We start from the raw sequence: 24,464 nt of genomic DNA, 5'->3' as shown, positions 1-24,464 counted from the left end.
GATGTGAGCCATCTAACACAACTCCGAGACAAAGCCGTGTTGCGTTAACACAGTGAGGTGTGATAAAGTACACCGTGTGTCGGAAATTTAACGTCCCCCGGGTTGGTAAGGATTTCACTAGCTCTGCCAACCCACTCTACCAGGTAATCAGTATTTGCTATGCTTGGTAAAGATTACAACTAAAATAGCTGCTAAAACTTAACAGACAAGGAAAAGGTAACCGACAAAAAAACTACACTAGGTTAATTTGTAGAGAAACGATAGGTATGCATAGTTTCTTTTAAAGAGACAGCCTTTATTGTAAGGATTTTTACACTGAAGAATTCAAAACGTGGTCAAGTTTTCTGGAATTTGCAGATTTGTATTTAAAAGGAACTGTTGACAAAGATTCACCGGAAATCATCTGAACAAGTGAGAAAATACAGTCGATACTACTGAAACAGTAAAATAATTCCAGGACGTATGGCTTATCCAACACAACAATACCTTAGATGCTGTCACTGATAGGAAAACTGTTTCTTCCTCTTCTAAATACACAGTAGTATAATTACCAATATTCAATCACTTCTGTTCTTTCCTGAATATATAAAAATTAAAATACCAATTAAAAAACTAATATATCTTCTCTTTAAATGTTTCTTACAGATACAATTTCATTATTTTCATTCAATAGTGGTGTGGTTTAAGAGATTTTTCATTCACAAGTCAAACACCAATCCACCCAAAGGGAACTGATAGTCTATATGCTTATAGTGCAAATAAAGAACTGACATTTCTAAAATACAAAACAGATAAAATTCTTAGGAGATACATGCAAAAAGCTCTACTGGGCAGCTGGCCACAGAACTAGAACACGGGACTGGTGATTCCAAGGGGACTCCAGGCGCTTCCAAACTCAACTTGAAATCTCATCTTACGCTTTGTATTTTGCTTTTCCAGTTTCACTAATGACACAAACGTGCTGTAAAACAGAAAGTCAGAAATCCACATTAGAAAAGCGCATTCTGCGACACAAGGCAAGAAGCGCGTTCTGCGCCGTGCCGCGGAGCTGTTCGCTGGACAGACAGATGTTCGCGCGGCCTGGCTAATCTCCCCCCGCCCGTGTGCACCAACGTGCTCTCGGGCCTCCCGCCTACGGAGCAGAGGCAGGGATCTGAAAGAGAGTGAGTGCAAAGACTTGAACCAGTTCGCTTATTTCTTACTTATGACCACATCTATCATCCGCAATCATAATGGGACAGTTACTGTGTACTAAAGCTGCTCAACTGTTGCAGCCAGCAAGAAGTGTCGCGTTAGCCTGGCCACGTTCCAGCTCTCAGGACGTCTGCACTCGACTACAGCTTTATGTGACTAATGGGAACCATCAGTCTGTTCCAATGATGAGGTGCTGGAAAGAGAAAACAATTCTTCTCTTTCGTAAATTTGTATACGGGTTCTGAAAAATGAGAGCGAGGAAAAGAAGCATTACTTACATTCAAGTCCCTGAAGTATTCATTGTAGTCAAGGGCATATCCTACGACAAACTTGTCTGGGATTTCAAATCCGACAACTACAAAGAATCACAATTCATCACTTAGATACAGCACATCACTTTCCGATCCAATGCTTACAAATGTGCCTTCTCCGCAAATATTCTCTAAAGTAACTCTACACCATTTCCGACAAAACTCGTTTGGGTTAAAGATGGTTCAATGATTGACAAAAAGTAATTCACTTACAGTCTGGTTTATAGCCAACGCTTCGAGGGGTCCTCTTCACCAGCAAGCTGTTAGTGACAAAATGTAACATGTGACATATGGAGACATGACAGGGCACCACACAAGAGAACATAGTGCTCTGAAACCTGCTTTCACCTGCATGTAGAATATACTACGTTCGGTTTCAACACACCCCAAGGCACACTATGAAACGGCGAGCTGGGTCACAGGGATCGCTGGGCAGGAGCAGCAGTGAGTTCACACCACAGATGAGGCCCTTGACTGAGCCCCACCTGGAACACGATCGACTGTCCTGAGAGCTGCACCCCGAGCACCCGTGCACCCATCGAAGGGCGGCTAATCAGAATGATGAATGGATGGGGAGTGCCAACGAGTGGTTCAGAATCCCTGGAAATCCAATCCTAACGCTGCAAAGGGGTAGGAGATGTGGAGCATCACCTTTTGAGACCTTTAATTCGTGGCTTACAAAGATCTTTAGGCTGAAATATAACTAGCATGCTAGAGGAGCTAGTATTTACTTCTGAGAGCAAAAATCACAGGTGGGATAAGCCACCTCCAACATAAGCCAATCTTGTAACTCAAGTGCCTACTACCTGCTGAAAATCTTCAGCCGTTAAGAAAAGTTGTAGACAGTGTTTCGACAGCCTTTACGCATGTTAAGGGCAGTCCCGATACAACTTATGATTTTATACCTTCCTAGATAAATATATTTAAAAACCTGGGAAGGACAGGAAGTGATTGTCAACCTTAGCTGCACATCAGAATCACCTGGGAACTTTAACAAAACAACACTCAAGATACCCAGACCACACCCCTGACCCATACATCAGAACTGCTACGGATGGGACACCGACATAGGTTTCTTTTTGTTGTTGTTTTTTTTTTTAATTTTTACAGTCTGTAGAAGTGAGTAAATTATATAGGCATAGCTCAGAGATCTTGCAGGTTTGGTTTCAGAGCACCACAACAAAGCAAATATCACACAAGAGGGAGTCAAATCAATTTTTGGGTCTCCCAGTGCACAAAGTTATGTTTACACTCCGCTGTAGTCTATTAAGTGTGCAACAGCATTATGTCTAAAAAGTGTTCATACCTTAATTTAAAAACACTGTATTGTTAAAACATGCTAAAACCATCATCTGAGCTTTCAGAAGTCATAATCACCGATCGCAGATCCCCACGGCAAGCATACAATAATAACGGAAAACTCTGCAACATTCCAAGAATCATCCAAATGTGATACAGACGACATGAGCAAATACTATTGGAAAAAGGAACGGCGCCTGCGCACCGACTTGCCCGATGCAGGGCTGCCACAGGCCTTCAGTCTGTAAAACGCACAGCATCTCCAAAGTGCGATGAGGCAAAGCACAACAGAATGAGCTACACCTGTATTAAAAGTTACTAAGCAGCTAGAGAGTCCAACGTTAACAGCTTTTTCAAAGTTTTCATTTTGAAATAATTATGGATCCCCAGGAAGTCACAAAAGTGCACGGGAGGTCCTACGTGCCCTCTCCCCAGGTTCCTCCAGTGCTGACAGCTCACGTCGCTAGGAGCTTGCCACCACCAGTTCCCACACAGACTCTGGGGAACCGACCTTCTCCAGATTCCACCAGTCATTCACACGTATATTTGTGTGTGTGCGCGTGCGTATACTTCTTGGCAATTTTATCACACGCGTGGATCCACGTAACCACCACCGCACTGAAGATACAGAACTTTCCATCACACGAGGCTCTCTCTGTCCACCTCTTTATTTCCAGTCACACCCACCCATTACCCCCCTCACCCCGGCAAGCACTAATTCGTTGTCCGTTTCTATCATTTTGTCACTTTAAGGGGGTGGCGTACGTGGACTCACACAGGAGGTGAGCTCTCAGGATGGGCTCTTATCAGCACAGCTCCCCCGAGGCTCAGCGAAGTGGCCGCGTGGCTCAATGGAGCGCTGCTCTGTCCCGCTGAGCGGGGCTCCACTGAAGGTGCACGGCGGTCTGCTTAGCCATTCACCCACTGAGGGACATTTTGGTTGTTGCCAGTTTGGGGCTATTACAGATGAAGCCGCTATGAACTTTCATATACAAATTTTTGTGAGAACGTGAGTCCTCATTTCTCTGGGATAAACGCAGATGCTGGAGTCCTATGACAGCTACGTGTTTTGTTTCTCACGAAACTGCCAGGCTATTTGCCAAAGCAGCCATTCCGTTTGACATCCCTATCGGTTCATAGTTTTTAAGTGTTTTGTTTTTTATTTTTTGAGAGAGAGGGCATGAGCAGGGGAGAGGGGCAGGGTGGGGGAGAGAGAGAGACAATCTCAAGCAGGCTCCATGATCAGCGCCTGGATGCAGGACCTGAGCCAAAATCAAGGCTCAGATGCTCAACTGACTGCACCACCCAGGCGCCCCAATAGTGCTTACATTTTGAATTAAACTTTTAAGTTATCTAGTCATTCTTAAAGCTGCACTGAATAACAAAAATAAGCTCTCATGCTTACTCTTATGTACAAAGCACAGATACACACATACTGTAAACAGACATACAATGTATTTGAGATATTAAAATTCACCGGTGAGGGAGAGACTAAGAAGAAAAGGTTAAGAAACACTGACTTAGGCCAAACGCATCAGTAAGAAATGACCTAAGTATTTATTCTTTGAGCACGTCATACCTCCAGCAACACAAAATCCCTGTTTCACGAGGCATTCTCAATTCCACAGCATACTCCGGGAAAGAGGGACAAAGGAACATTCAGAGGCTACAGGACATCCTAGGTCACAGTAGGTTGACATCTACAATCCTAAAGAGCACGTAGAGAAATAAGCCAGAGCCCCGATTGGCTTCCAGGGTACTAGTGCCCTAAGAGTGCATCATCATACACTCTTGTCACAGAAAAATTATAGCATGGTCAATGATTTCAAAATAAACGCTGAAACTGCAAAAATCTAAAACAACAAAACAACAGAAACCAAAAAACCATCTGGGATGTTACCCTACCGAAAACTTAAGGCGGTAAAGCACGAACTCTGAGCCGGCTTGCCTGGCTTCAAACCTCACCTCTAGAGTGTGCTAGCCAGGCTGTGTGCCTTCGGCCAGCTCCCTACGCCTTGGTACCCTTATCTGCAAAGTGGGAGTAAAGTGCTGTCTCCCAGTTGTCAGGGATTACACTGTAATTATAATGAAATACAATTATAATTAAGCTACAAACAAAGGTAGAACTAAGAAAGCACAAGCCAAACAGCACAGGCAGGGCCCGGAGGTGAGGCTGGCACGTGTCGCCACTACCTGGACCTCGGAACCCATCCCCCTCCTGCCACCTCCGAACCTCAATTTGGGATCCTTGGTCTCATTTTTTCAAGAGAGTCCCAAACCATTTACCATGCTACCTGGGACAAGTTGATACCATTATCAGCATGCTGAAAAACCAAATGTTAATGATATTAGGCAAAAATGACTGCAATGAAGGCCTTTGTTAACACATGACAAAATTATTTACAAAGGATATTTACTGAGTCTTATTTGAGATCACATTACTTTTTGAAGACAACACGACTCGAGCACATTTACCGTTACAAAGAAGCAATTACTTAATCCTGTTTCAAATGAAGAAAATGCCCCATGTCATAATGTTATATACACACCTTGCAACCTTGACCATCTTTGGATTATGCTGCTTGACCATGGAGAGCAAGGTTTGCATTGTTTTGCCAGTGTCAATTATATCCTTAAAAAAAAAAGACATTTATATAGTGAATCAAACTGAGAAATTATATAAATACAAAATGCCAAAGTGCTGTGTGAAATGGAATAATGCTTTTTTTTTTTTTTTTTTTTTTAGTGTAACCAACTCTCGGATGCACGTGGTTAATAGACCACATTCTGAGAAACACTGCTTTATGCCATCTTGAAAGTATCCAAATAAATAGGGTTTTACTGTATAAAATGACTTTACATGAAGGTGAATCTTAGCTATTTAGTCAACATTAACGGGGCGCCTGGCTGGCTCAATAGGCACAGCCCGTGACTCCTGATTTCAGGGTGGTGAGTTCAAGCCCTGTGGTGGGTGTGGAACCTACTTAATTTAAAAAAAAGTAGGACATTATCCAAAACAAACCCATCTCCAGTTGAGAAAAAACTTCTTAAACCATAACCCTAATGCTCTTCAACGAAAACCCTCCACAGATGGTGTGAAGCTTCACAAAGTGGTAGCTGTGAGTCATCAGCAACGTCAGGGCTACAGACCTGAGAAAGAGGCGGATTTCCGGGCCGCGGTGGCTAGAATTCGGATGGCCCCCAAGACTCCCACTGCCCAGTGGACACGCCCAGGATAACCCCCACCCCCAGCATGAGCAGGCCTGTGAAAATGAGGGGGACGGTCACTCTTGTGATTAGCTCTATGAGACAGCACACCGGAGAGAGGATCTCCTGCTGGTTCCGAAGAAGTCAGCTGCCAGGTGAGAGGGCCCCGTGCAAGGGCGCGAGGTCGGCCTTTAGAAGCTGGGAGCCGCCCCAGGCCAGCAGCCAGGAAGACGACGGGGCCCTCGACCCTGCAACCACAAGCACTAAATTCTGCCAACCACCTGAATGAACTTGGAAGATTACCACGGGCCATGGGTGAGACAGGAGCCCCAGCCTTGATTCAGCCTGATGAGACAGAGCGGAGGACCCAGCTAACTGGTACTCAGGCCCCTGCCCCATGAAAGTGGAGACGCTACACGTGTGGTTTTAAGCTGGATTTGCAGCAATTTGTTAGGTGGCATTACCCCACACAAAATCAATCTGAAGTAGAATTAATCTACATTTACGAACAAGCAACCGGTTCCCAGGGATATTCCTGCATCCTTGGAAAAGTGTTATCTGTTTAGTTTTTAATCCACAAGCTAAAGTTTCTAAAAACCTTAAAAACAACGAAAATGAATCGGGGGATACTGTTGCTCTTAAGCCTTAAACATTTTACATACAAGAATGAGAACTCATTCTCCTGGTGAGAGTGAAAAAGCATACAACCACTCTGTTGAGTAATCTGGCAATAACAGTAAAACAAAATGTACTTAGTGTGGTCACTGCACTCCTGAGTGCCTGTATATAGACGGAACTCACACACGTGCATGTAGGGTACCGCAAAAGGATGCTCTTAGCAGCCCTGTAGGAAAAATGGAAGGCTTGCCCTATTTGTAGGGCCATAAATTGGTGGATCTGTCACTGCAATGCGATGTTGCACTTTAAGGCCAACGAACCGTACGTCCCAACACGAACAATCTCAGAATGTATTGAGTGAAAATAACAAGGGGTGAGAGAGAATATGTATAGTGCAGCACTACAGAATCATTAAATCACAAAATATGTTTTGGATATGGAAACACATATGCAATAGAAGTATAAAAAAACATACACGGGAATGATATATATAACTTTAAAAGAAAGAAAAAAAATTTCAAGCCCAAAAGAGAAGGGTAAGAAATATACCAACATTTTTCCATTATCCAATAAAAATAAATTACTAAGTATTTCTCACAAAAAAACAATCTTACTCCCTTTTACATAACACAAGCCCACCATTAAAATTGATGAAGAGGAATTTCTTTCCCTGGATTACCTTTAGGACTATGCAAACTAAATCAGAAGAGTCATAAATAACTATATTAAAAGAAGGTGGAACTTACCTCAACAATCAAGACATTCTAGAAGAAAAAAAAATGAAAATCAGTACAATGAGTCAGACAGTGTTTCCAATTATAACTCAAATCACATCATAACAAACTCATCATCCAAATTCTTGTTTTAAGATACCTTCCTATATCAAACCCTGATTTAAACAATGGGCCATCTGCTGGGATATGGAACTCTTTAATTAGAAATTTTCACTATAATGGAATTTTTAAAAATAAAATTTGACCTATATGTTCATTTTTTTAAAAAATCCTCATTATTTTAGGGGCACCTGGGTGGCTCAGTCGGTTAAGTGCCCGACTTCGGCTCAGGTCATGATCTCACGGTTCGTGGGTTCAAGCCCCGCGTCGGGCTCTGTGCTGACAGCTCAGAGCCTGGAGCCTGCTTTGGATTCTGCGTCTCCCTCTCTCTCTGTTCCTCCCCTACTCTCACTCTGTCTCTCTCTCTCTCAAGAATAAATAAAGATTAAAAAACATTTTTTTAATTCTCATTATTTTAAACAAATGTCTAATCTTGGGCAGAGAGTGAAATTTCTCTGGGCCTCAGTTTACCATGTGTAAAATAAGGGACTTGAACTAGTATGTATCTTCCAACTCTAACATTCAACAACTATAATTTTTACTGTAACTCCAAAATCATGCACTTAACTTACCATACGGAACCCAACTCAAAACCCATTTTCTCATTAGGCTGAAACTGATCTGCATTTTCTGGATGTGTTCGTATTCTTGGACTCAACTAAAGACAGGTACCAATGCTTTCTTCCACCATAAACCCTCACCCCAGTTTCTACCTCTCAGAATTTTATAATGGGAAAAGCCCTTACAGGAGAAACCATCTAACAATGACCTCCAAGGTAGAGAAGAGCTCTATCTATTCTTATGTCAGTTATGGGAACGAGGCAGCATTTCACATACTGGTTTAATCATTGTCATAAGAAAGATTCATGCTATACTGTGTATTTGCAGATCTCATTTCTTGGTCACATACCTATTGCATCAGAATTTTAATGTTCTATATATTCTTCTAAGTCAGTGGTTATCAAGGTAGGGCACACGAGATCCACAGGGTTGCAAGAAAGAAATATTAGAACTTTTTTTAACCTTACCCTGTTTAACCTGTAATTTTGTGTGTATTTTGTAATGTACGTAACACTGTTACCACACTCTATATATCATTTACCCCTTTCCTCATATCACAACTAATTTGGCTCTTTTCAAAAGATACCGCAATCTCAATCACTACTAAAAGCGAATATAAGCGGTTATTGGACCAATAACTGTCTCACCACCTACCATGTGGCTCTGTGCTAGCACATCTGAAGGACAACATCCTCCCGTCCTAACTGTGGCTCATTGCTGCAGCAATTTACACCATGGGATGGAGTTATAGTTTGAAAACAGAACTGAATTATGAGACAGAAACTGTATTCTAGTCTTGGCTCTAATTCTAGCTGCACAACCTTGATTAAATCATAACCACTGACTTCTGGTATTATGATACAGTTTGTACAAATCAATCAAAATCCAAAGAGAGTAAATATTTACCCGATACAAAATCGTAGTATCTAGAGTACGATCTCAATACTGTTTTAAAAATAAACGAGGGGCGCCTGGGTGGCTCAGTCGGTTAAGCGTATGACTCGGTTTCAGCTCAGGTCATGATCTCACGGCTTGTGAGTTCGAGCCAGGCTCGGGCTCTGCACGGATAGCAAGGAGCCTGCTTAGGATCCTCTCTTTCTCTGCCCCTCCCCTCCATGTGCACCAGCTCACTCGCTCGCTCTCTCAAAACAAATAAAGAAACTTAATTTTAAATTTTTTTTTTCAACGTTTTTTATTTATTTTGGGGACAGAGAGAGACAGAGCATGAACGGGGGAGAGGCAGAGAGAGAGGGAGACACAGAATCGGAAACAGGCTCCAGGCTCCGAGCCATCAGCCCAGAGCCTGATGCGGGGCTCGAACTCACGGACCGCGAGATTGTGACCTGGCTGATGTCGGACACTTAACCGACTGCGCCACCCAGGCGCCCCAAGAAACTTAATTTTAAAAATATTTAAAAATATGAGAATTTCTACCATTATGGAGAGCTCATTTTATGCCAAAGAGCTACATCCTTACTTCATAAATGAAAAGAATGAGACTCAGAGGTCAAATAATTTGCCTAAAGTCATATAACTAGTGAAGTGGTAAAGATCTAAAGAAGTGTTTTCAGGGTCCAAAGCCCATATTCTCAAGCACTAACTGGAAAAAAAGAGGAAAAACATTTATATACCTATGTATCTGCGCACACACACAGTGTCCCAAAAAGAACTGAAATAGAAAGTCTAAACAATCTCACCACCATGAAATAGCTTCACCCAACTTACGTGTCTTGTTTTTTTTCCCCACAATAAATGTGTTCTACTGTGATGATCGTGAAAAGAAATTTATCTTAGAAAGAGACCTTTAAAGATCACAAAGCCACATAATAGGATAGAGCCATTAGGCGGGAAAGGCAAGGTCAAATGGAATCCCAGGACGCTTTGAAGGCTAGGCCCCTTCCAGCACTAAAAACTGATTATAGGAGTAAGGACTTCAAATGACTTCTAAATATGGGCAAAGCACGCTAGAAGGGAAGAATAGGTTTGGCAGTGGTATATAAGATGGGCAGGAAGGGGAAAAAGTCAACAGATTATAATTTCTCTTTTGAAGTTTTCAAAAGATGCTGAGGAAGACAAGATTAGTTTGGCATGACACTGACATGGGGCAAGGGGATTTGACACCAGTATTGCATGCTAAAGTTTCCTAACAGATAGTCAAGCAAGCTGTAACCATTAAAACCTAAAAGCCAGAGGAAGAAAAGAGCTGTGGGGCCAGACAGACCTGCATTTAAAGTCAAGTTCTGCCACTTAGCGGCAGTGTGACTCTGGACACGTCTTTCAAATTTGCTGAGTCTTAGTTTCCTGATCTGTAAAATAGGGGTAACAGTATTTACCTCATGGGATGGTTGTGATACTATTATGAGATTATGCCTTTATATTTGGCAGTGTTTAGAAATAAAAAAATAACTAGCAGCTGAAAAAAACTGTAACATTCCATGATTTATCATTGGTTACTCAAAAATCATTTCAATATATCACAAGAATAATATTCAAATATCTTAATATCTCTATTATTTCGGCCAACTGTCTACACTGGAAATATCTTGATGCATTTTAAAGAACTCTTTTTGAGGTTTCTTAAAATAGTCGTATGTTGGGGCGCCTGGGTGGCGCAGTCGGTTAAGCGTCCGACTTCAGCCAGGTCACGATCTCGCGGTCCGTGAGTTCGAGCCCCGCGTCGGGCTCTGGGCTGATGGCTCGGAGCCTGGAGCCTGTTTCCGATTCTGTGTCTCCCTCTCTCTCTGCCCCTCCCCTGTTCATGCTCTGTCTCTCTCTGTCCCAAAAATAAATAAACGTTGAAAAAAAAATTAAAAAAAAAATAGTCGTATGTTTGAATTTATTGAGTATTCTAACTACCAGAAACTGTTGGAAGAGGTCTAATGCACTATTTCACTTAATGCTCTTAATTCTATGAGGTACCTGCCATTACTGTCCCCACCTTACATACGGGAGGACAGAGGGATTAGATAATCTGCCGAGGGTCACACAGAGGAAGTACCGAACCAGGCTTTGAACCAAAGCTGCCCATCTTAGGGCTGGCTCAGATGGTAGAGCATGGGATTCTTCATCTTGAGCCCCATGTTGGGTGTAGAGTTTATTTAAAAACAAACAAAAAAAAGCTGTCCATCTCTAGAACCCACACTTTCACAACTACTACATGTTTTGCTGTGTGAATCTATTTTTTTTTTTACTTTTTTTAAGGCTTTATTTATTTAATCATGTAATCTCTATACCAAACATGGGGCTTGAACTCATGACCTTGAGATCAACAGTCACCCATTCTACCAACTAAGCCAGTCAGGTGCCCTTGAGTGAGTCTGTTTTTAAAAAGAAGACTGTTTCTCGCCCCCGCCCCCAATATATATATAAAGCTTATTTATTTTGAGAGAAAGAATGTGCATGCAGGGGAGGGGCAGAGAGAGAGAATCCCAAGCAGGCTCCATGATGAGCTGTCAGTGCAAAGTCCAGCATGAGGCTCGATCTCACGAACCATGAGATCATGACCTGAGCCGAAATCCAGAGTTGGACGCTTAACTGACTGAGCCGCCCAGGAGATGCCCAAAAATATATTTTTGAACAATTCCAAATTAGATCACCACAGAGAAAGTACTTTGTAATATGGACTTTAATGTTGGATTCTTCTGCCTCTCTTGCATATGACCTAGGGAAAGATAGCTAACTTAGATTGCTTCTAAGAGTTAAATAACCCTTGTTTAGGTGTATAAATAACCATGTAAACTGCCTCTTAGTGATAAAGCACAGTGTTACTAATTGACTCTTGGCATGAAGTCAAGAGAACTCTTTTCTTCCCCTTCAAGACACATACCTTTCCAGTTAAAGTTGAGAGATCATCTCCACCAATTACTTTTATGTCCCCTGTTGACTGGTCATTCTAGTTAAAAAAAAAAAAAGATATAAATACATATATGTATATCCTTTTGCGTACACACACACACATTTCAAATTATCAAATGGGACCTAGAAGACTTAAGAAGTTAGCTATCTAATGTCATATCATTATGATATTCTAAATGACACAAATTATTAAGAATTATGTTTCAAGAAATGAACAAGGTAACTCTCAGCTAGACATTAGTAAGAATTTTAAAGTTCTAATTGGCCATTACTGATTTGATGCTTTTAAGAGTCCTAAAAAATAGGAGACACAAATTGTCAAGTGGGCAGTATTATAGCAGCCACCCATATTCAGTCACAGTAATTTCTGAACCGTGAAGGAAGTTATTAGCATGACAGATGTCTGGTTCTGGCCCTGGACCATTCCCATGAGTCAAGCAAGCTGTAGATTCTGGTCTATATCACACTCAACCCCCAAAATACTGCCTTCAACAATCTAGGCAAGATCCAGGTCATCTTCAACACAGTCTGGAGAAACAGGTCTGATTAGTAGTCCTTTAAGGCATACTTCTTAGGCTCCCAGTTTTCTTCTGTCACAGATTCCAGCAGAGACCCTTACAGGAGTTCAAAGGGAAATCCTCCTTATCCACTGTAGTTAGTGGTGATAATCATAATTTGGCTGTGCTAGAGCCAAAGAGCAGGTGAACGAAAGAGCTGAGCCTACCCTACCAGAGAACAGACCATACCAAACCTACAGCAATTAAAACAACGCTGTACCAGCACAGTTACGAAGAGCCCACGGAACAGAATAGAGCCCAGAAACACACCCAGAAATATATGAGGATTTAGTATATGATAAAGATGGTATTTTAAGTCAGTAAGGAAAAGATGAATTATTCAATGAAGTAGTTATCCATTGGGGGGGGGGAATAAAGTATGATCCCTACGTCACAGCATACCCAAAAATAAATTCCAGCTGAATTAAAATCTAAATGTAAAAAATAAAACTATAAGCAGACCGGAAGAAAACGTAGAAGAAATATTTCCACATTCTTAGAAAGGGTAAAAACCCAGGCATAACATGAACCCAAACTGAAAGAAAAGATCTGTAACAAATATTCCCATTATATGCTGGATTCCAAGAACAAGAATCCAATAGAAAATGAAGAACAAACACAAATAGGCAATTCACAGAAGAGAAGGCCGTAACACATAAAATGATATTGAGCTGAGAGACAAACACTAAAACGACGTGATTCTACCATTCATCCATTCACATTGGCAAAATTTAAGCCTGATGATATATGTTGACAAAAGTGAGGGGGAACAAGCACTCCCAGTGAGAGTATAAACTGGTACAAGCCTTTTTCAAAATGACATAGCAATACCTATTAAATTGTAAGCATGTGGGGCTCCTGGGTGGCTGAGTTAGTTAAGCGTCTGACTTCGGCTCAGATCATGATCCCACAGTTTGTGTGTTCAAGCCCCAGTCGGGTTCTGTGCTGACAGTACGGAGCCTGCTTGGGATTCTCTCTCTCCCCCTCTCTCTCTGCTCCTCCCCTGCTTGCTTGCTTTCTCTCTCTCTCTCTCTCTCAATAAATAAAACTTAAAAATAAATAAAAAATAAAATAAAACGAAATCGTAAGCATGTGTGCCATTTGCCCCAGCAATCCTACTGATGCTATAAAAACACAACTATGCAAAGATACATATAAAGGAGGTTCACTGTATCAACTATTTATAAAAAAGAAAAACTGGAGACAACCAACATGTCTATTAACAGGGACCTATTTAAATTAAATTCATCTGCAAAAGGTAATACTGTGCCACTATTAAAAAGAATCTGAAAATCTATACATGCTGACATGAACAATGGGAATGAAAAACGCCAAGTAGTAGAGCAATGTGTTGCCTATGAAACCACTTTTGTTCAGCATTTTAAACAAGTTTATAACATCAGTTACGTCTCAGTAGTGAGAAAGGGGATAACAAGGCTTTTTATCTTTATATACTTCCATTTTCATCATATGCTTCTTTACACATGTCCATTTTATATGGAGCATCATTTAAAAAAAAACACAACTGGGCCAAAACTATTCAGTGTTGCAAACTAAAAAGATCTAAGTATGACTTCTGATATGAAAAAATTCAAGCATATTACTTTTCAAGGAAATAATAGACACCTTTTATTCAACTAACTTAAAACCTAGAATTTCAAACAGAGAGAAATGATTAATAGCAAAAAAAAAAAGAAAGAAAAAAAAGAAAGACCGTACAAAACCTGAAGCTTTCTATGAATGAATCATAGTAAATGATTTACATGGTACAGCAAAGTAGACAGTGACATCTTCTGTACAAGTTTGGTATTACAGTCCAATTCCAAATGCCATCCCCCCCACCCTCCCCCCCGCCTTTTTTTTTTTTTTTTTTTTTTAAACAGAGAAAGGAGAACTGAAAAGTATGGAGTCAAGGGGAAAAAAACCCATGATTCAAAGACTATGGTGACGCGCTAAGAGAAAAGAGAACTCTAAGCATGTAGGACACTTGCTCCACTAGCATCCAAACAAACCTCCGTATTCCTGTTTGCCTCAAGAGACTTTTTTTTTTAACGTTTATTCATTTTTTTTGAGAGACAGAGAGAGACAGAGCTTAAGTGGGGGAGGGGCAGAGAGAGAGGGAGACACAGAATCCAATGCAGGCTCCAGGCTCTGAACTGATAGCACAGAGCCCGACATGGGGCTCGAACTCATGACCTGAGCCGAAGTCAGATACTTAACCGACTGAGCCACCCAGGCAGCCCTCAAGAGGAGAATTTAGTTTAAATCTCCTTTTCACGTGAAAAGCCACCTTTCCAATGGAGGCTACTAAAGAAGATGCGTTTAAGAAAAATATTCCAGCCCAGTGTGCTGGGATACAGGCGTTAAATGCCCCAATCGCACAGAAATGGCATCCATGGATCAAGTGTCCTGCCAGAGGAACCTGCCTCCCCCCCCCCTCCTGGTGCAACAAGTTTCCCCCTGTATCCCTGCTTTGTTACATTACTGAGTTGACTCTCGCATGCCTCATCTTTAACGAGATGATGGGGCTGGCATGGGGGAGGGGAGAGTCCCCCTCACGAGTTGCTCTTCCCTCTTCTCAATCACCCCATCCCCTCATTCGTCCCAGCCAGACAGCCCAATCTGTCCTCAACTGAGAGTGTCATCGTCGACTACATAACATTCCCAAAGAAACTCTCTGGGTCTACAAATACCTACCCTTAGCAACTGTGTCTACCTTTTTTTTTTTAAGTGTTAAGACTGGCAGTTATGATTTTTGCTTTTTTTAATTCAGGTATAATTAACAAACAGTGTTATAGCAATTTCACATGTACAATTACCTTTCATGAGTCTAGGTGAGAAAAATGAGAAAGGAACTAGGAAGGAACTTTGTTTATTCTTAGCTGTACATGGCTAGGGATTTTGCAGCCTCCAGGCGGCAACAAGAACCGCAGCCCGGTACAGGAAAGCAGGAGAGAAGGCTGTGCGAGAACACACAACGATCGGGCTGCAAAAGAACGGCTTGGAACAAACAGGAGACCGTAAGAAGAGGACGCAGAGAGGCCAACCCCCAAAGCTGAGCTCCCAAGAGGGCAAGACTAGGAGCCGTACTGAGGTAGGACGTCTGGGCTTAGCACCACGGGGATTGCTCGTTGCAGCGAACTCCAGACAGTTCTTTCAGAGCCCTAGAGTGGAGTTGCCGGGAAAGTCACTCCCTCTACGTCCAGCTCGGCCCCGGTCCACCACACTCAGGCAGGCGCTGCGCACATCCTAATCACAAGCATCCTCTGTCTTTCCCCACTTTCCTGTACCGTGATCAAATATCAACGGCAGTGACAATATTAGAATCATATACCTTTAGAAGTAGACCACACCTCAGATGAAAAACGGCAGATACCCAATTTTTGAAAAATATATACAGAAAAAGTAGGTCTGGAAGGATATACACCCAGGGAGTAATTGATTTACCTGTGTTTTATGAGTTTTTTGAAAAAATACGTTCCTTTTAAAAAAAGTTTTTATTATCAATTTAAAAAATGATGCTAATAGTGAAGGACGCCCGGCTGAATCAGTCGGTGGAGCTTGGGGCTCTTGATTTTGGGGTCGTGAGTTCAAGCCCCATGTTGGGCCCAGAACTTACTTAAAAGGTAAAAGAAAATAGGGGCACCTTGGTGGCTCAGTCAGTTAAGCGTCTGACTCTTAATCTCAGCTCCTGGTTCATGAGATTGAGCCCCTCATTGGGCTCAGCACTGACAGAGGAGAGCCTGCTTGGGATTCTCTCTGCCCCTCCCCTACTCATGCTCTCACTCTCTCTCAAAACAAATAAATGTTTAAAAATAAAAAATAGTAAAACAAATGTTTTTAATGATGCTAATGAAGCAGGGCTCCTGGAGCATCTACTCCTGCACCATCCGAGACAGTAGCCACTGAGCACATGTGGCAATTACAGGTGACCCTGGAACAACACAGGTTTGAACTGTGCAGGCCCATTTATACATGCATATTTTTGATCAGTACAGTGCAGAACTAGAAGTGTATTTTCTCTCCTTTGTGGTTTCCTTAGTAACATTTTCTTTTCTCAAGTTTACTGTGAGAATACAGAATATAATACAAAAAACATACAAAATATGTGTTAATCAATCAGCTGTTTATGTTAGCAGTGAGGCTTCTGGGCAATAGCAGGCTGTTAGTAGTTAAGTTTTGGGGGAGTCAAAAGTGATACAAGAATTTTCGACTGTGCAGGGGGTTAGCACCCTAACCCCTGTATTGTTCAAGGGTCAACTGTTCTTAAAATTACATAAAATTAAAAATTCAGTTCTTCTGTTGCAGAAGACCTAATTCAAGTGCTCAACAGAGTGGCTCTGTATTTGACAGCACAGATATAGAACACTTCCATCATCACAGAAAGTTCTATTGCTCAGCACTGCTCTAATCAAACCAAAGATACCATTTGCACAACGTAATACTGAAAAAATTGAAGAGTTAGTGCTGACATTTAATATCTAGTGTTTTCGGGGCACCTGGGTGGCTCAGTTGCTTTAGTCTACGTCTTCAGCTCAGGTCATGATCTCACGGTTTGTGAGTTCGAGCCCCGCTTCGGGCTCTGTGCTGACAGCTCAGAGCCTGGAGCCTGTTTCAGGTTCTGTCTCTGTCTCTGTCTCTGTCTCTGTCTCTCTCTCTCTCTGCCCCTTTCCCACTCATGCTTTGTCTCTCTCAAGTAAATAAACATTTAAATTTTTTTTAAAAATCTGGCGTTTTCAAATACAGTTTCTACAACCTTGAGTAGTTATTGCACCCAATCTTCATGCTTTTCATTCCAGGTCTGGTTTGGAGCAAGGATCTGATCAAATAAACATGTTCAGCAGAACCACTTTGCATGGCCTTGTATACAACAGACGGGCAATATGTTTGCTGAGTGAATTATTTTCCTTCATTTTTTGAATATAAAATTTGTGGGTTAGCAGGGCCAAACTTGAACACTACCTTTATGTTCTAAGAAACAAGGTGTTTATATAATACCTCAGCCTACATCCAAGTGAAAACCCACAGGAAATGGCTACAGAGTATACTTTTGATACAGTTCTGGTAGTTGCTTATACCACAGATAGTACACATCCCCTTTCCTGCCAATTTATACTGAACAAATTCTTTCCCCCATACATGTCTATGGTCTTAAATGAATAAGCAGGAAATAGAAATCGCTCCACTTGCTTTATAGACAGATAGATATTAGATTTATAGAAGATTTTTTAAAAAGCCAAAAGATTAAAAAAAGAAAAAAAAAAGCAGACCTGAAAGCAACGACTAAGTAAAGTAAAAGGTCAGACTGAAAGCTACTGACCTCTTCTCATAAGAGGCACTTTAAGAAACTACTCCAATATTTTCCACATTTTTCGTTAACAAGTTCAAATAGCCACCCTCTTACAAATTACAAGGTAATTTGCATCTTTGATACATGAAACAGCTTAATCAAGCTACTAACCAAGCGACTTCCAAGATCAAGACTGAAAGTTATAGCTTTACACACCTTGACTGCAACTGAGGAAAAGAAATCTCACAACCGGCGAGATAACTTGTTTGCATACAAAACTTCTGACTGGTAGAAAATGAAGAAATAAAAGGAAGCCATATCAGAGGATTCAAGTCAGTTACAAGTTTTCCCAAACGAGACTCGGTTCTGCACAATTAAAGGTGCGGGTTCAATTCAAAAAACCTGTATGATCTTGGGCAAGTCATTTCATCCCCCTGCACCTCCCTGTTCTCAAATGTACATGGAGATAATAATTCAGAACTCAAAAAATTTTCTCCAAGATTTCAAATCGTAAGAACAATTTCATTTTAACGTAAGCCACTTTGTCTGGACACGATAAATCAGGTTAATTTTCCCTTTGTTTAAGACCCACACAAAAATATTACCACAAAAAATTTACCTGACAATTTTTCCCCCTGAGGCTTCATCTTTTTTTTTTAATTTTTTTTTCACGTTTATTTATTTTTGAGACAGAGAGAGACAGAGCATGAATGGGGGGAGGGTCAGAGAGACAGGGAGACACAGAATTGGAAGCAGGCTCCAGGCTCCGAGCTGTCAGCACAGAGCCCGACGCGGGGCTCTAACCCATGAACCACGAGATCATGACCTGAGCCGAAGTCGGACACTTAACCGACTGAGCCACCCAGAGGCTTCATCTTTTTATGATGAAAAAAATTATTTAAAAAATTACTATGAAATTAAACTTATAAGAAAGAAAACACATTTGCATATTTATCAATTATTCCATTCTTCTGAATTATCACAGAGCCTTAAGGATAGAAAAGGTCTTTGAATATACAGTACTACATTTCATTGTTCTAAGCTGCACACTCATATTTTAATACCCTTGAAATTGATATATTACAACTGATGGCAACTTACAATATAACTGACAGTGTCTTCTTCTGTAGCGGTACAAAAAACGGGGGTACGTTAACATCAGTGACACCTTACATTTAATGAAATATGGTATTTGGAATCCCCAGGCAATTTCCCATCGAGGCACTAAGCAAATAAAATCCTACCTAGCTACTCTAAGAGTATGTAAACTATGCCCTTTTGGCTCCCTGAGGAGTGCCATGGCGGCTGGCAAGAACAAGTGCCTTACAAAAGTCGGCAAAAAGGGAGCCAAGAAGAAAGTTGTTGATCCATTTTCTAGGAAAGACTGGTATGATATGAAAGCACCAGCTATGTTCAATATAACAAATAATGGAAAAACACTAGTCACAAGAACTCAAGGAACCAAAATCGCATATGATGGCCTCAAGGGTTGTATTTGTGAAGTGACCCTTGCTGATCTGCAGAATGATGAAGTTGCATTTAGAAAATGTAAGCTAATTACTGAAGATTTCCAGGGCAAAAACTGCCTAATTTCCACGGCACAGATCTTACCCATGACAAAATGTGCTCCATGGTCAAAAAATGGCAGACCAGGACTGAATCTCATGTTGACGCCAAGACTAGCAATGGTTACTGGCCTCATCTATTTTGTGTTGGTTTTACTAACAAATGCAACAATCAGATTCAGAAGACCTCTCACGCTCAGCACCAACAGGTCCACCCAATTCAGAAAAAGATGATGGAGATCATGACCCGAGAGGTGCAGACAAGTGACTTGAAAGAAGTCGTCAACAAATTGATTCCAGACAGCACTGGAAAACACACAGAAAAGGCCTGTCGGTCTATTTATCCATTCCACGATGTCTTCGTTAGAAAAGTGAAAATGCTGAAGAAGCCTAAGTTTGAATCGGGAAAGCTCATGGAGCTTCATGGTTAAGCTTCTGGAAAAGCTACTGGGGATGAGGCTGGCGCTAAAGTTGAACGAGCTGATGGATATGAGTTGCCAATCCAAGAATTTTTAAAATTAAGACATCTGATGGTGACAAAAGATCTTATTGTTTGTGATGTTTAAAAAAAAAGACTACGTGTAAACTCGGATATGTATGCATGTATACTCAGAGAGAAAATTCTTTTAAATGTGAGAAATAGGGGCACCTGGGTAGCTCAGTCAGTTAAGTATCCAACTCTTGATTTCGGCTCAGGTCATGATCTCACAGTTCGCGGGTTCAAGCCCCGCATCGGGCTCTGTGCTGTCAGTGGGGAGCCTGCTTGGGATTCTCTGTCTCCCTCTCTCTCTGCCCCCTCCCCGCTTGCATGCACTCTCTCGCTCTCTCAAAATAAATGAACATTTTTAAAAAAATTTTAAATAAAAAATAACATATTAGAAATAAAAGTGGTAGTGGAAGTCAGGGTAAGTTCATTTCTTCATTTCTTTACTTCCTGTAATTGTATGCTTTTCGTAATAAACATGTATTCTTTAATCAAAAAGAGGCAATTTTTATTTTGGAGGAAAACTAGATGCAGTGTGCTGTTACTGTTACTGCTCTTTACATATTCCAGAAACATTTAACAGTTCATGGAGCATTACTTTAGGATTAGTACAGATCAGTTAAGGTTTAATTCACTGTTTCAAATTGGTCAAGATCAGCATGTAAAACTACACTAACCTCAATGTTACTGACACTGCAACAATTCTAAATTTCCATCTCAGGATTTTATCAAGTTAAGCTGCATGATTTTTAATATGTACGTGTGAAGATCTTCCATGACAAGCTGATGAATTATTAAATAGGGCAGAAATGTTACTTCAAATCAACAGTAAGTATATGGGTTTAATTTTTTGTTGTTTAGTAGTAAATTTACACAGAATTTTACATAGAACAGATATGATTTTTCTCTATGTAAAAACTAACCTAAAAACTTGCTTTGCTTATGCTTAGGACTTCATTCTTTTTTTTAATATGTGATTTTTTAAATGTTTATTTATTTTGAGAGCGAGAGAGTGTGCATGTAAGCAGGGGAGGGGCAGAGAGAGAGAGAGAACCCCAGTCAGGCTCTGCACTTCAGCACAGAGCTCAATGAGGCGCTGCATCTCCCATGAACCATGTGGTCATGACCTGAGCCCAAATAAGAGTTGGACACTTAACCGACTGAGCCACCCAGGTGCCCCTAAGATCTCATTCTTTTTATCACCTCAGGGCTTAAGCTTAATAATCCTCTAAGATTTAAAACTAATAGGAAAAAAAACCTGAAAGGAGAAAATGGAATTAAACTGTCAAAGTATTTCCATGGCTTTATACCGTTCTTATAACTATAAAATACTTTAAAGAAGAAAATATTAAGTTCCCCTCATTTTTTTCACAAGTTTTCAAAGAAAAAGCATTCTATGCAAATCCTGAAAGAAATTAAGTTTAAGGCATAAAGAAATAAGACTGATTTTTATGTATATGTGTGTGGAGCGGGGGCAGGGGGACTCCAGAAGATCAAAAGCGATATCATACCATGGACCAGAAGTACCTGTTTTGACTCTAAGCCAACAATCAATTAAAGGCTGGGTAGCTACTGCCAGCAATTACACTGACTAGATTCCAATCTTAGTGTAAACCAGCTAACTAACTGTAACTAACTTCTGTTGAGTGAAGATCCAAACTCTTCATTTAAGCAATTCTTTAATTCATGCAAGACTTTGACAAATTAAAAGGAGCTTGTAGTTATGAAGGAATGTCATGGTGTATGAGCACAAAGGGTTTTCGGGGGATAGGGAAAATGTCTTAAATCGTTCTCCAATCACCCACAGGACTGATGAAAATGTGGAAAAGGTCAAAAAACTTGGGTCAAATAGATGATTAACTGGGAGAATGAAGGTTGAAAGTTAAATGTAAGCAGCCTTATTCTCAATGAAAATATAAACATAAGGCTAGTTTCTACAAAGATGCACAACACAGATTCATGAAACAACAAAGACCAGACATTTATTCTAATCTTTGAAGAAGCTAGGAGAAACCCCACTTGTAAGGAAAATAGTAACCCGCAGGAACTACAGCGCCCACAGGCAACCAGACACAAACAACACTATGAACTAATAAAAATCACACATTCAGATGCTCAAAGAAATTATGGAGGATGAAATTCACATGTAAAGATCACACGGACTCTGGCTCATCTGACAGTGTCAATAATGGTTATTGTGTCAATATTCTCAGACATTTGAGATCCCGTGACACCGGCAGAGTAACTGAATCCAAAGTGGTTTCTTCAGTGGGCCGGTGCTTTCACTCCACATGTGCTTTCTAGGAAACAACTGTTGGCCCACCTTATTTATCAGCTGCAAACTGACTTTCAACTCCCCGGAAAACCAATCTAGCTCTAGAGAAGAGAAGAGATCTGCCAACACTAAGTATAGTCAAAAATATAACTCCAGGTCCCAACAGCAACTCCCAAAAGTGGTCTTTAAAAAACCAGAAAAACAAAACCAGATCAAAAATCCTTTAAGAAAAGTGACTAGTCTAAGGTGACTAGTTTGAAAAAGACAATATTCACTTGTATACAAAACAGTAGTGAATAGATTAGAAAATGTCACTGTAACCAAGTGCAATGAACATGTGAGTATGGTTTGTAGACTTTCAAACACACACAGAAAAACGTACAGTTACCGAGGTTTTTATAAGCATATATTAAATATACTTACACAGTAGCTCTTCAGTCTGATGAAATCTACAGTCATAGGAATGGATCCATCACTATTTCTGTTCAGTGCTTTGATATAATCCAGCAGGTCAGCAAAGAATTTATAGCCCCCCTTGAGCACACAGAGGGCTACGATGTGATGGCCACCCATCTCCTTCAACACGTCTCGGGCAAGACGCTCGGTCCTAGAGAAGTATCAGGAATTTAACAGAAATTAATTTACAATATAATAGAAATATATTTAGCTTTATAACAAACATCCCCTTTAGGCATTAAACTTCCACCAAACACATCCTTTGCCCCCCATGAAGTATCCCTTGCTTCATAAAGTAAAGATAAACTTCAAAACACAGTTATACTGTAACATCTATCATAAATATTTAAGGGGCGCCTGCGTGGCTCAGCCGATTAAGTGTCCGACTCTTGGTCTCAGCTCAAGTCATGATCTCACGGTTCATGGGTTCGACCCCCGCATCAGGTTCTGAGCTGACATCGCAGAGCCTGCTTGGGATTCTCTCTCCCTCTCTCTCTGCTTCTCCCCCACTTGCTCTCTCTCTCAAAATAAATAAATAAACATTAAAAAAATAAATATTTAAAATGCAATTTAAAATACCATTGTCACCTATCAGAATGGCAAATTCTGATTAAATGAGATTTCCCTGATAATAGGCAATATTGTAAGAGACTGTGAAAAAGAGCACTGTCGTACACCACTGTGAGTATAAATTAAAACAACGTTTTGGAGCATAATCTGGCAGTATCAGAAGCATTCAATAAATACCTTCCCCTTGACCCAGATTTTCCCCATGGATAAAGCTGAAGCAAGTGACCAAATGTGTATAAGAGGATGTTCCCTTCTAGTATGGTCTGTAAAATAATGGTGATGTCTTGCATGTCCGTCAATAAAGGACTGCTTAAATCAATTATGGTACAGTCAGAAAATGGAATGTTATGCAACCTTCAAAATATAGGATAGCTCTAACCATACTAGTATGAAACAGTGCCCGATAAATTTCAGACCTGTATGACAGTACCACCTTCAAAATATAGGAGAAAGCTCTAAATATACTAATATGAAAACATCTCCAATACACTTCAGACCTATATGACAGTACATGCCTATGTGTTAAAATATACGCAGTTGGCTCTTAGACAACACAGGTTTGAACTGCACACACAAGTCCACTTATACATGGATTTTGTTATAAATATCATACTATAAATATATTTTCTCTTCCTTATGATTTTATTAATGACATATTTTCTCCAGCTTACTTTATTGTAAGAATACAGTATATAACACATATACAAAATATGTGTTCATCAACTATATGTTATCAGTGAGACTTCCGGTCAACAGTAGGCTATTAATAGTTAAGTTTTTTTTTTTTTTTTTTTTTTTTAATTTTTTTTTCAACGTTTATTTATTTGTGGGACAGAGAGAGACAGAGCATGAACATGAGGGGCAGAGAGAGGGAGACACAGAATCGGAAACAGGCTCCAGGCTCTGAGCCATCAGCCCAGAGCCTGACGCGGGGCTCGAACTCACGGACCGCGAGATCGTGACCTGGCTGAAGTCGGACGCTTAACCGACTGCGCCACCCAGGCGCCCCAATAGTTAAGTTTTAAGGGGAGTCAGAAGTGATACACAGATTTTGACTGCGCAGATGGTGGCATCCCTAACCCCCACATTGTTCAAGAGTTACTGTACATATATTTGCATACAGCATATGTGCATAGCCAGTGTGTACGAAGGACTATGCAGGAGGCTGAGAAGAAGAACTCTACTCATTTAAAGCCTCAATCCTTAGAATATTTTACAACAGCTATATATTGATACTATAACCTTAAAGTCAAAAACAAAATAGCCACACAAGGCAAGCATTTAAATACCAAGTAAGGTCTCTCACTGCAATTCATTTAAGGGGAACTTTTCAAGCTAGACGTGCATAATAGTCAAAACATTACCTTCCCCTCCTGTGATTTAGCCCCA

The 24,464-nt window shown here is 40.7% G+C and overlaps 1 protein-coding gene and 1 pseudogene across 4 annotated transcripts in view; one reads left to right on the top strand and one right to left on the bottom strand.

Annotated features, from left to right (window-relative positions):
* Positions 1-274: 274 nt before the first annotated feature.
* HPRT1 (hypoxanthine phosphoribosyltransferase 1) overlaps positions 275-24,464 on the bottom strand; it is a 52,211-nt gene continuing 28,021 nt past the window's right edge. For all 4 annotated transcript variants that reach the window (XM_047081990.1, XM_047081989.1, XM_047081987.1 and 1 more), the window contains exons 3-9: positions 22,473-22,656; positions 11,850-11,915; positions 7,376-7,393; positions 5,354-5,436; positions 1,719-1,765; positions 1,473-1,549; positions 275-961 (exon numbers count right to left, since the gene is read on the bottom strand). In XM_047081990.1, the coding sequence (XP_046937946.1) occupies positions 914-961; positions 1,473-1,549; positions 1,719-1,765; positions 5,354-5,436; positions 7,376-7,393; positions 11,850-11,915; positions 22,473-22,656 (523 nt within the window). In that variant the 3' untranslated portion in view covers positions 275-913. The remainder of the gene's footprint in view (positions 962-1,472; positions 1,550-1,718; positions 1,766-5,353; positions 5,437-7,375; positions 7,394-11,849; positions 11,916-22,472; positions 22,657-24,464) is intronic.
* LOC124514039 (40S ribosomal protein S3a-like) lies at positions 19,024-19,856 on the top strand (annotated as a pseudogene).

The sequence above is a fragment of the Lynx rufus genome, unplaced genomic scaffold, assembly GCF_022079265.1.
Source record: "Lynx rufus isolate CCGP_SWC_20201006 ecotype Redwood Valley unplaced genomic scaffold, mLynRuf1.p SCAF_19, whole genome shotgun sequence".
Taxonomy (NCBI): domain Eukaryota; kingdom Metazoa; phylum Chordata; class Mammalia; order Carnivora; family Felidae; genus Lynx; species Lynx rufus.
Note: the sequence above shows the minus strand (reverse complement) of the source record. Positions and strands in the feature narration are given on the sequence as shown.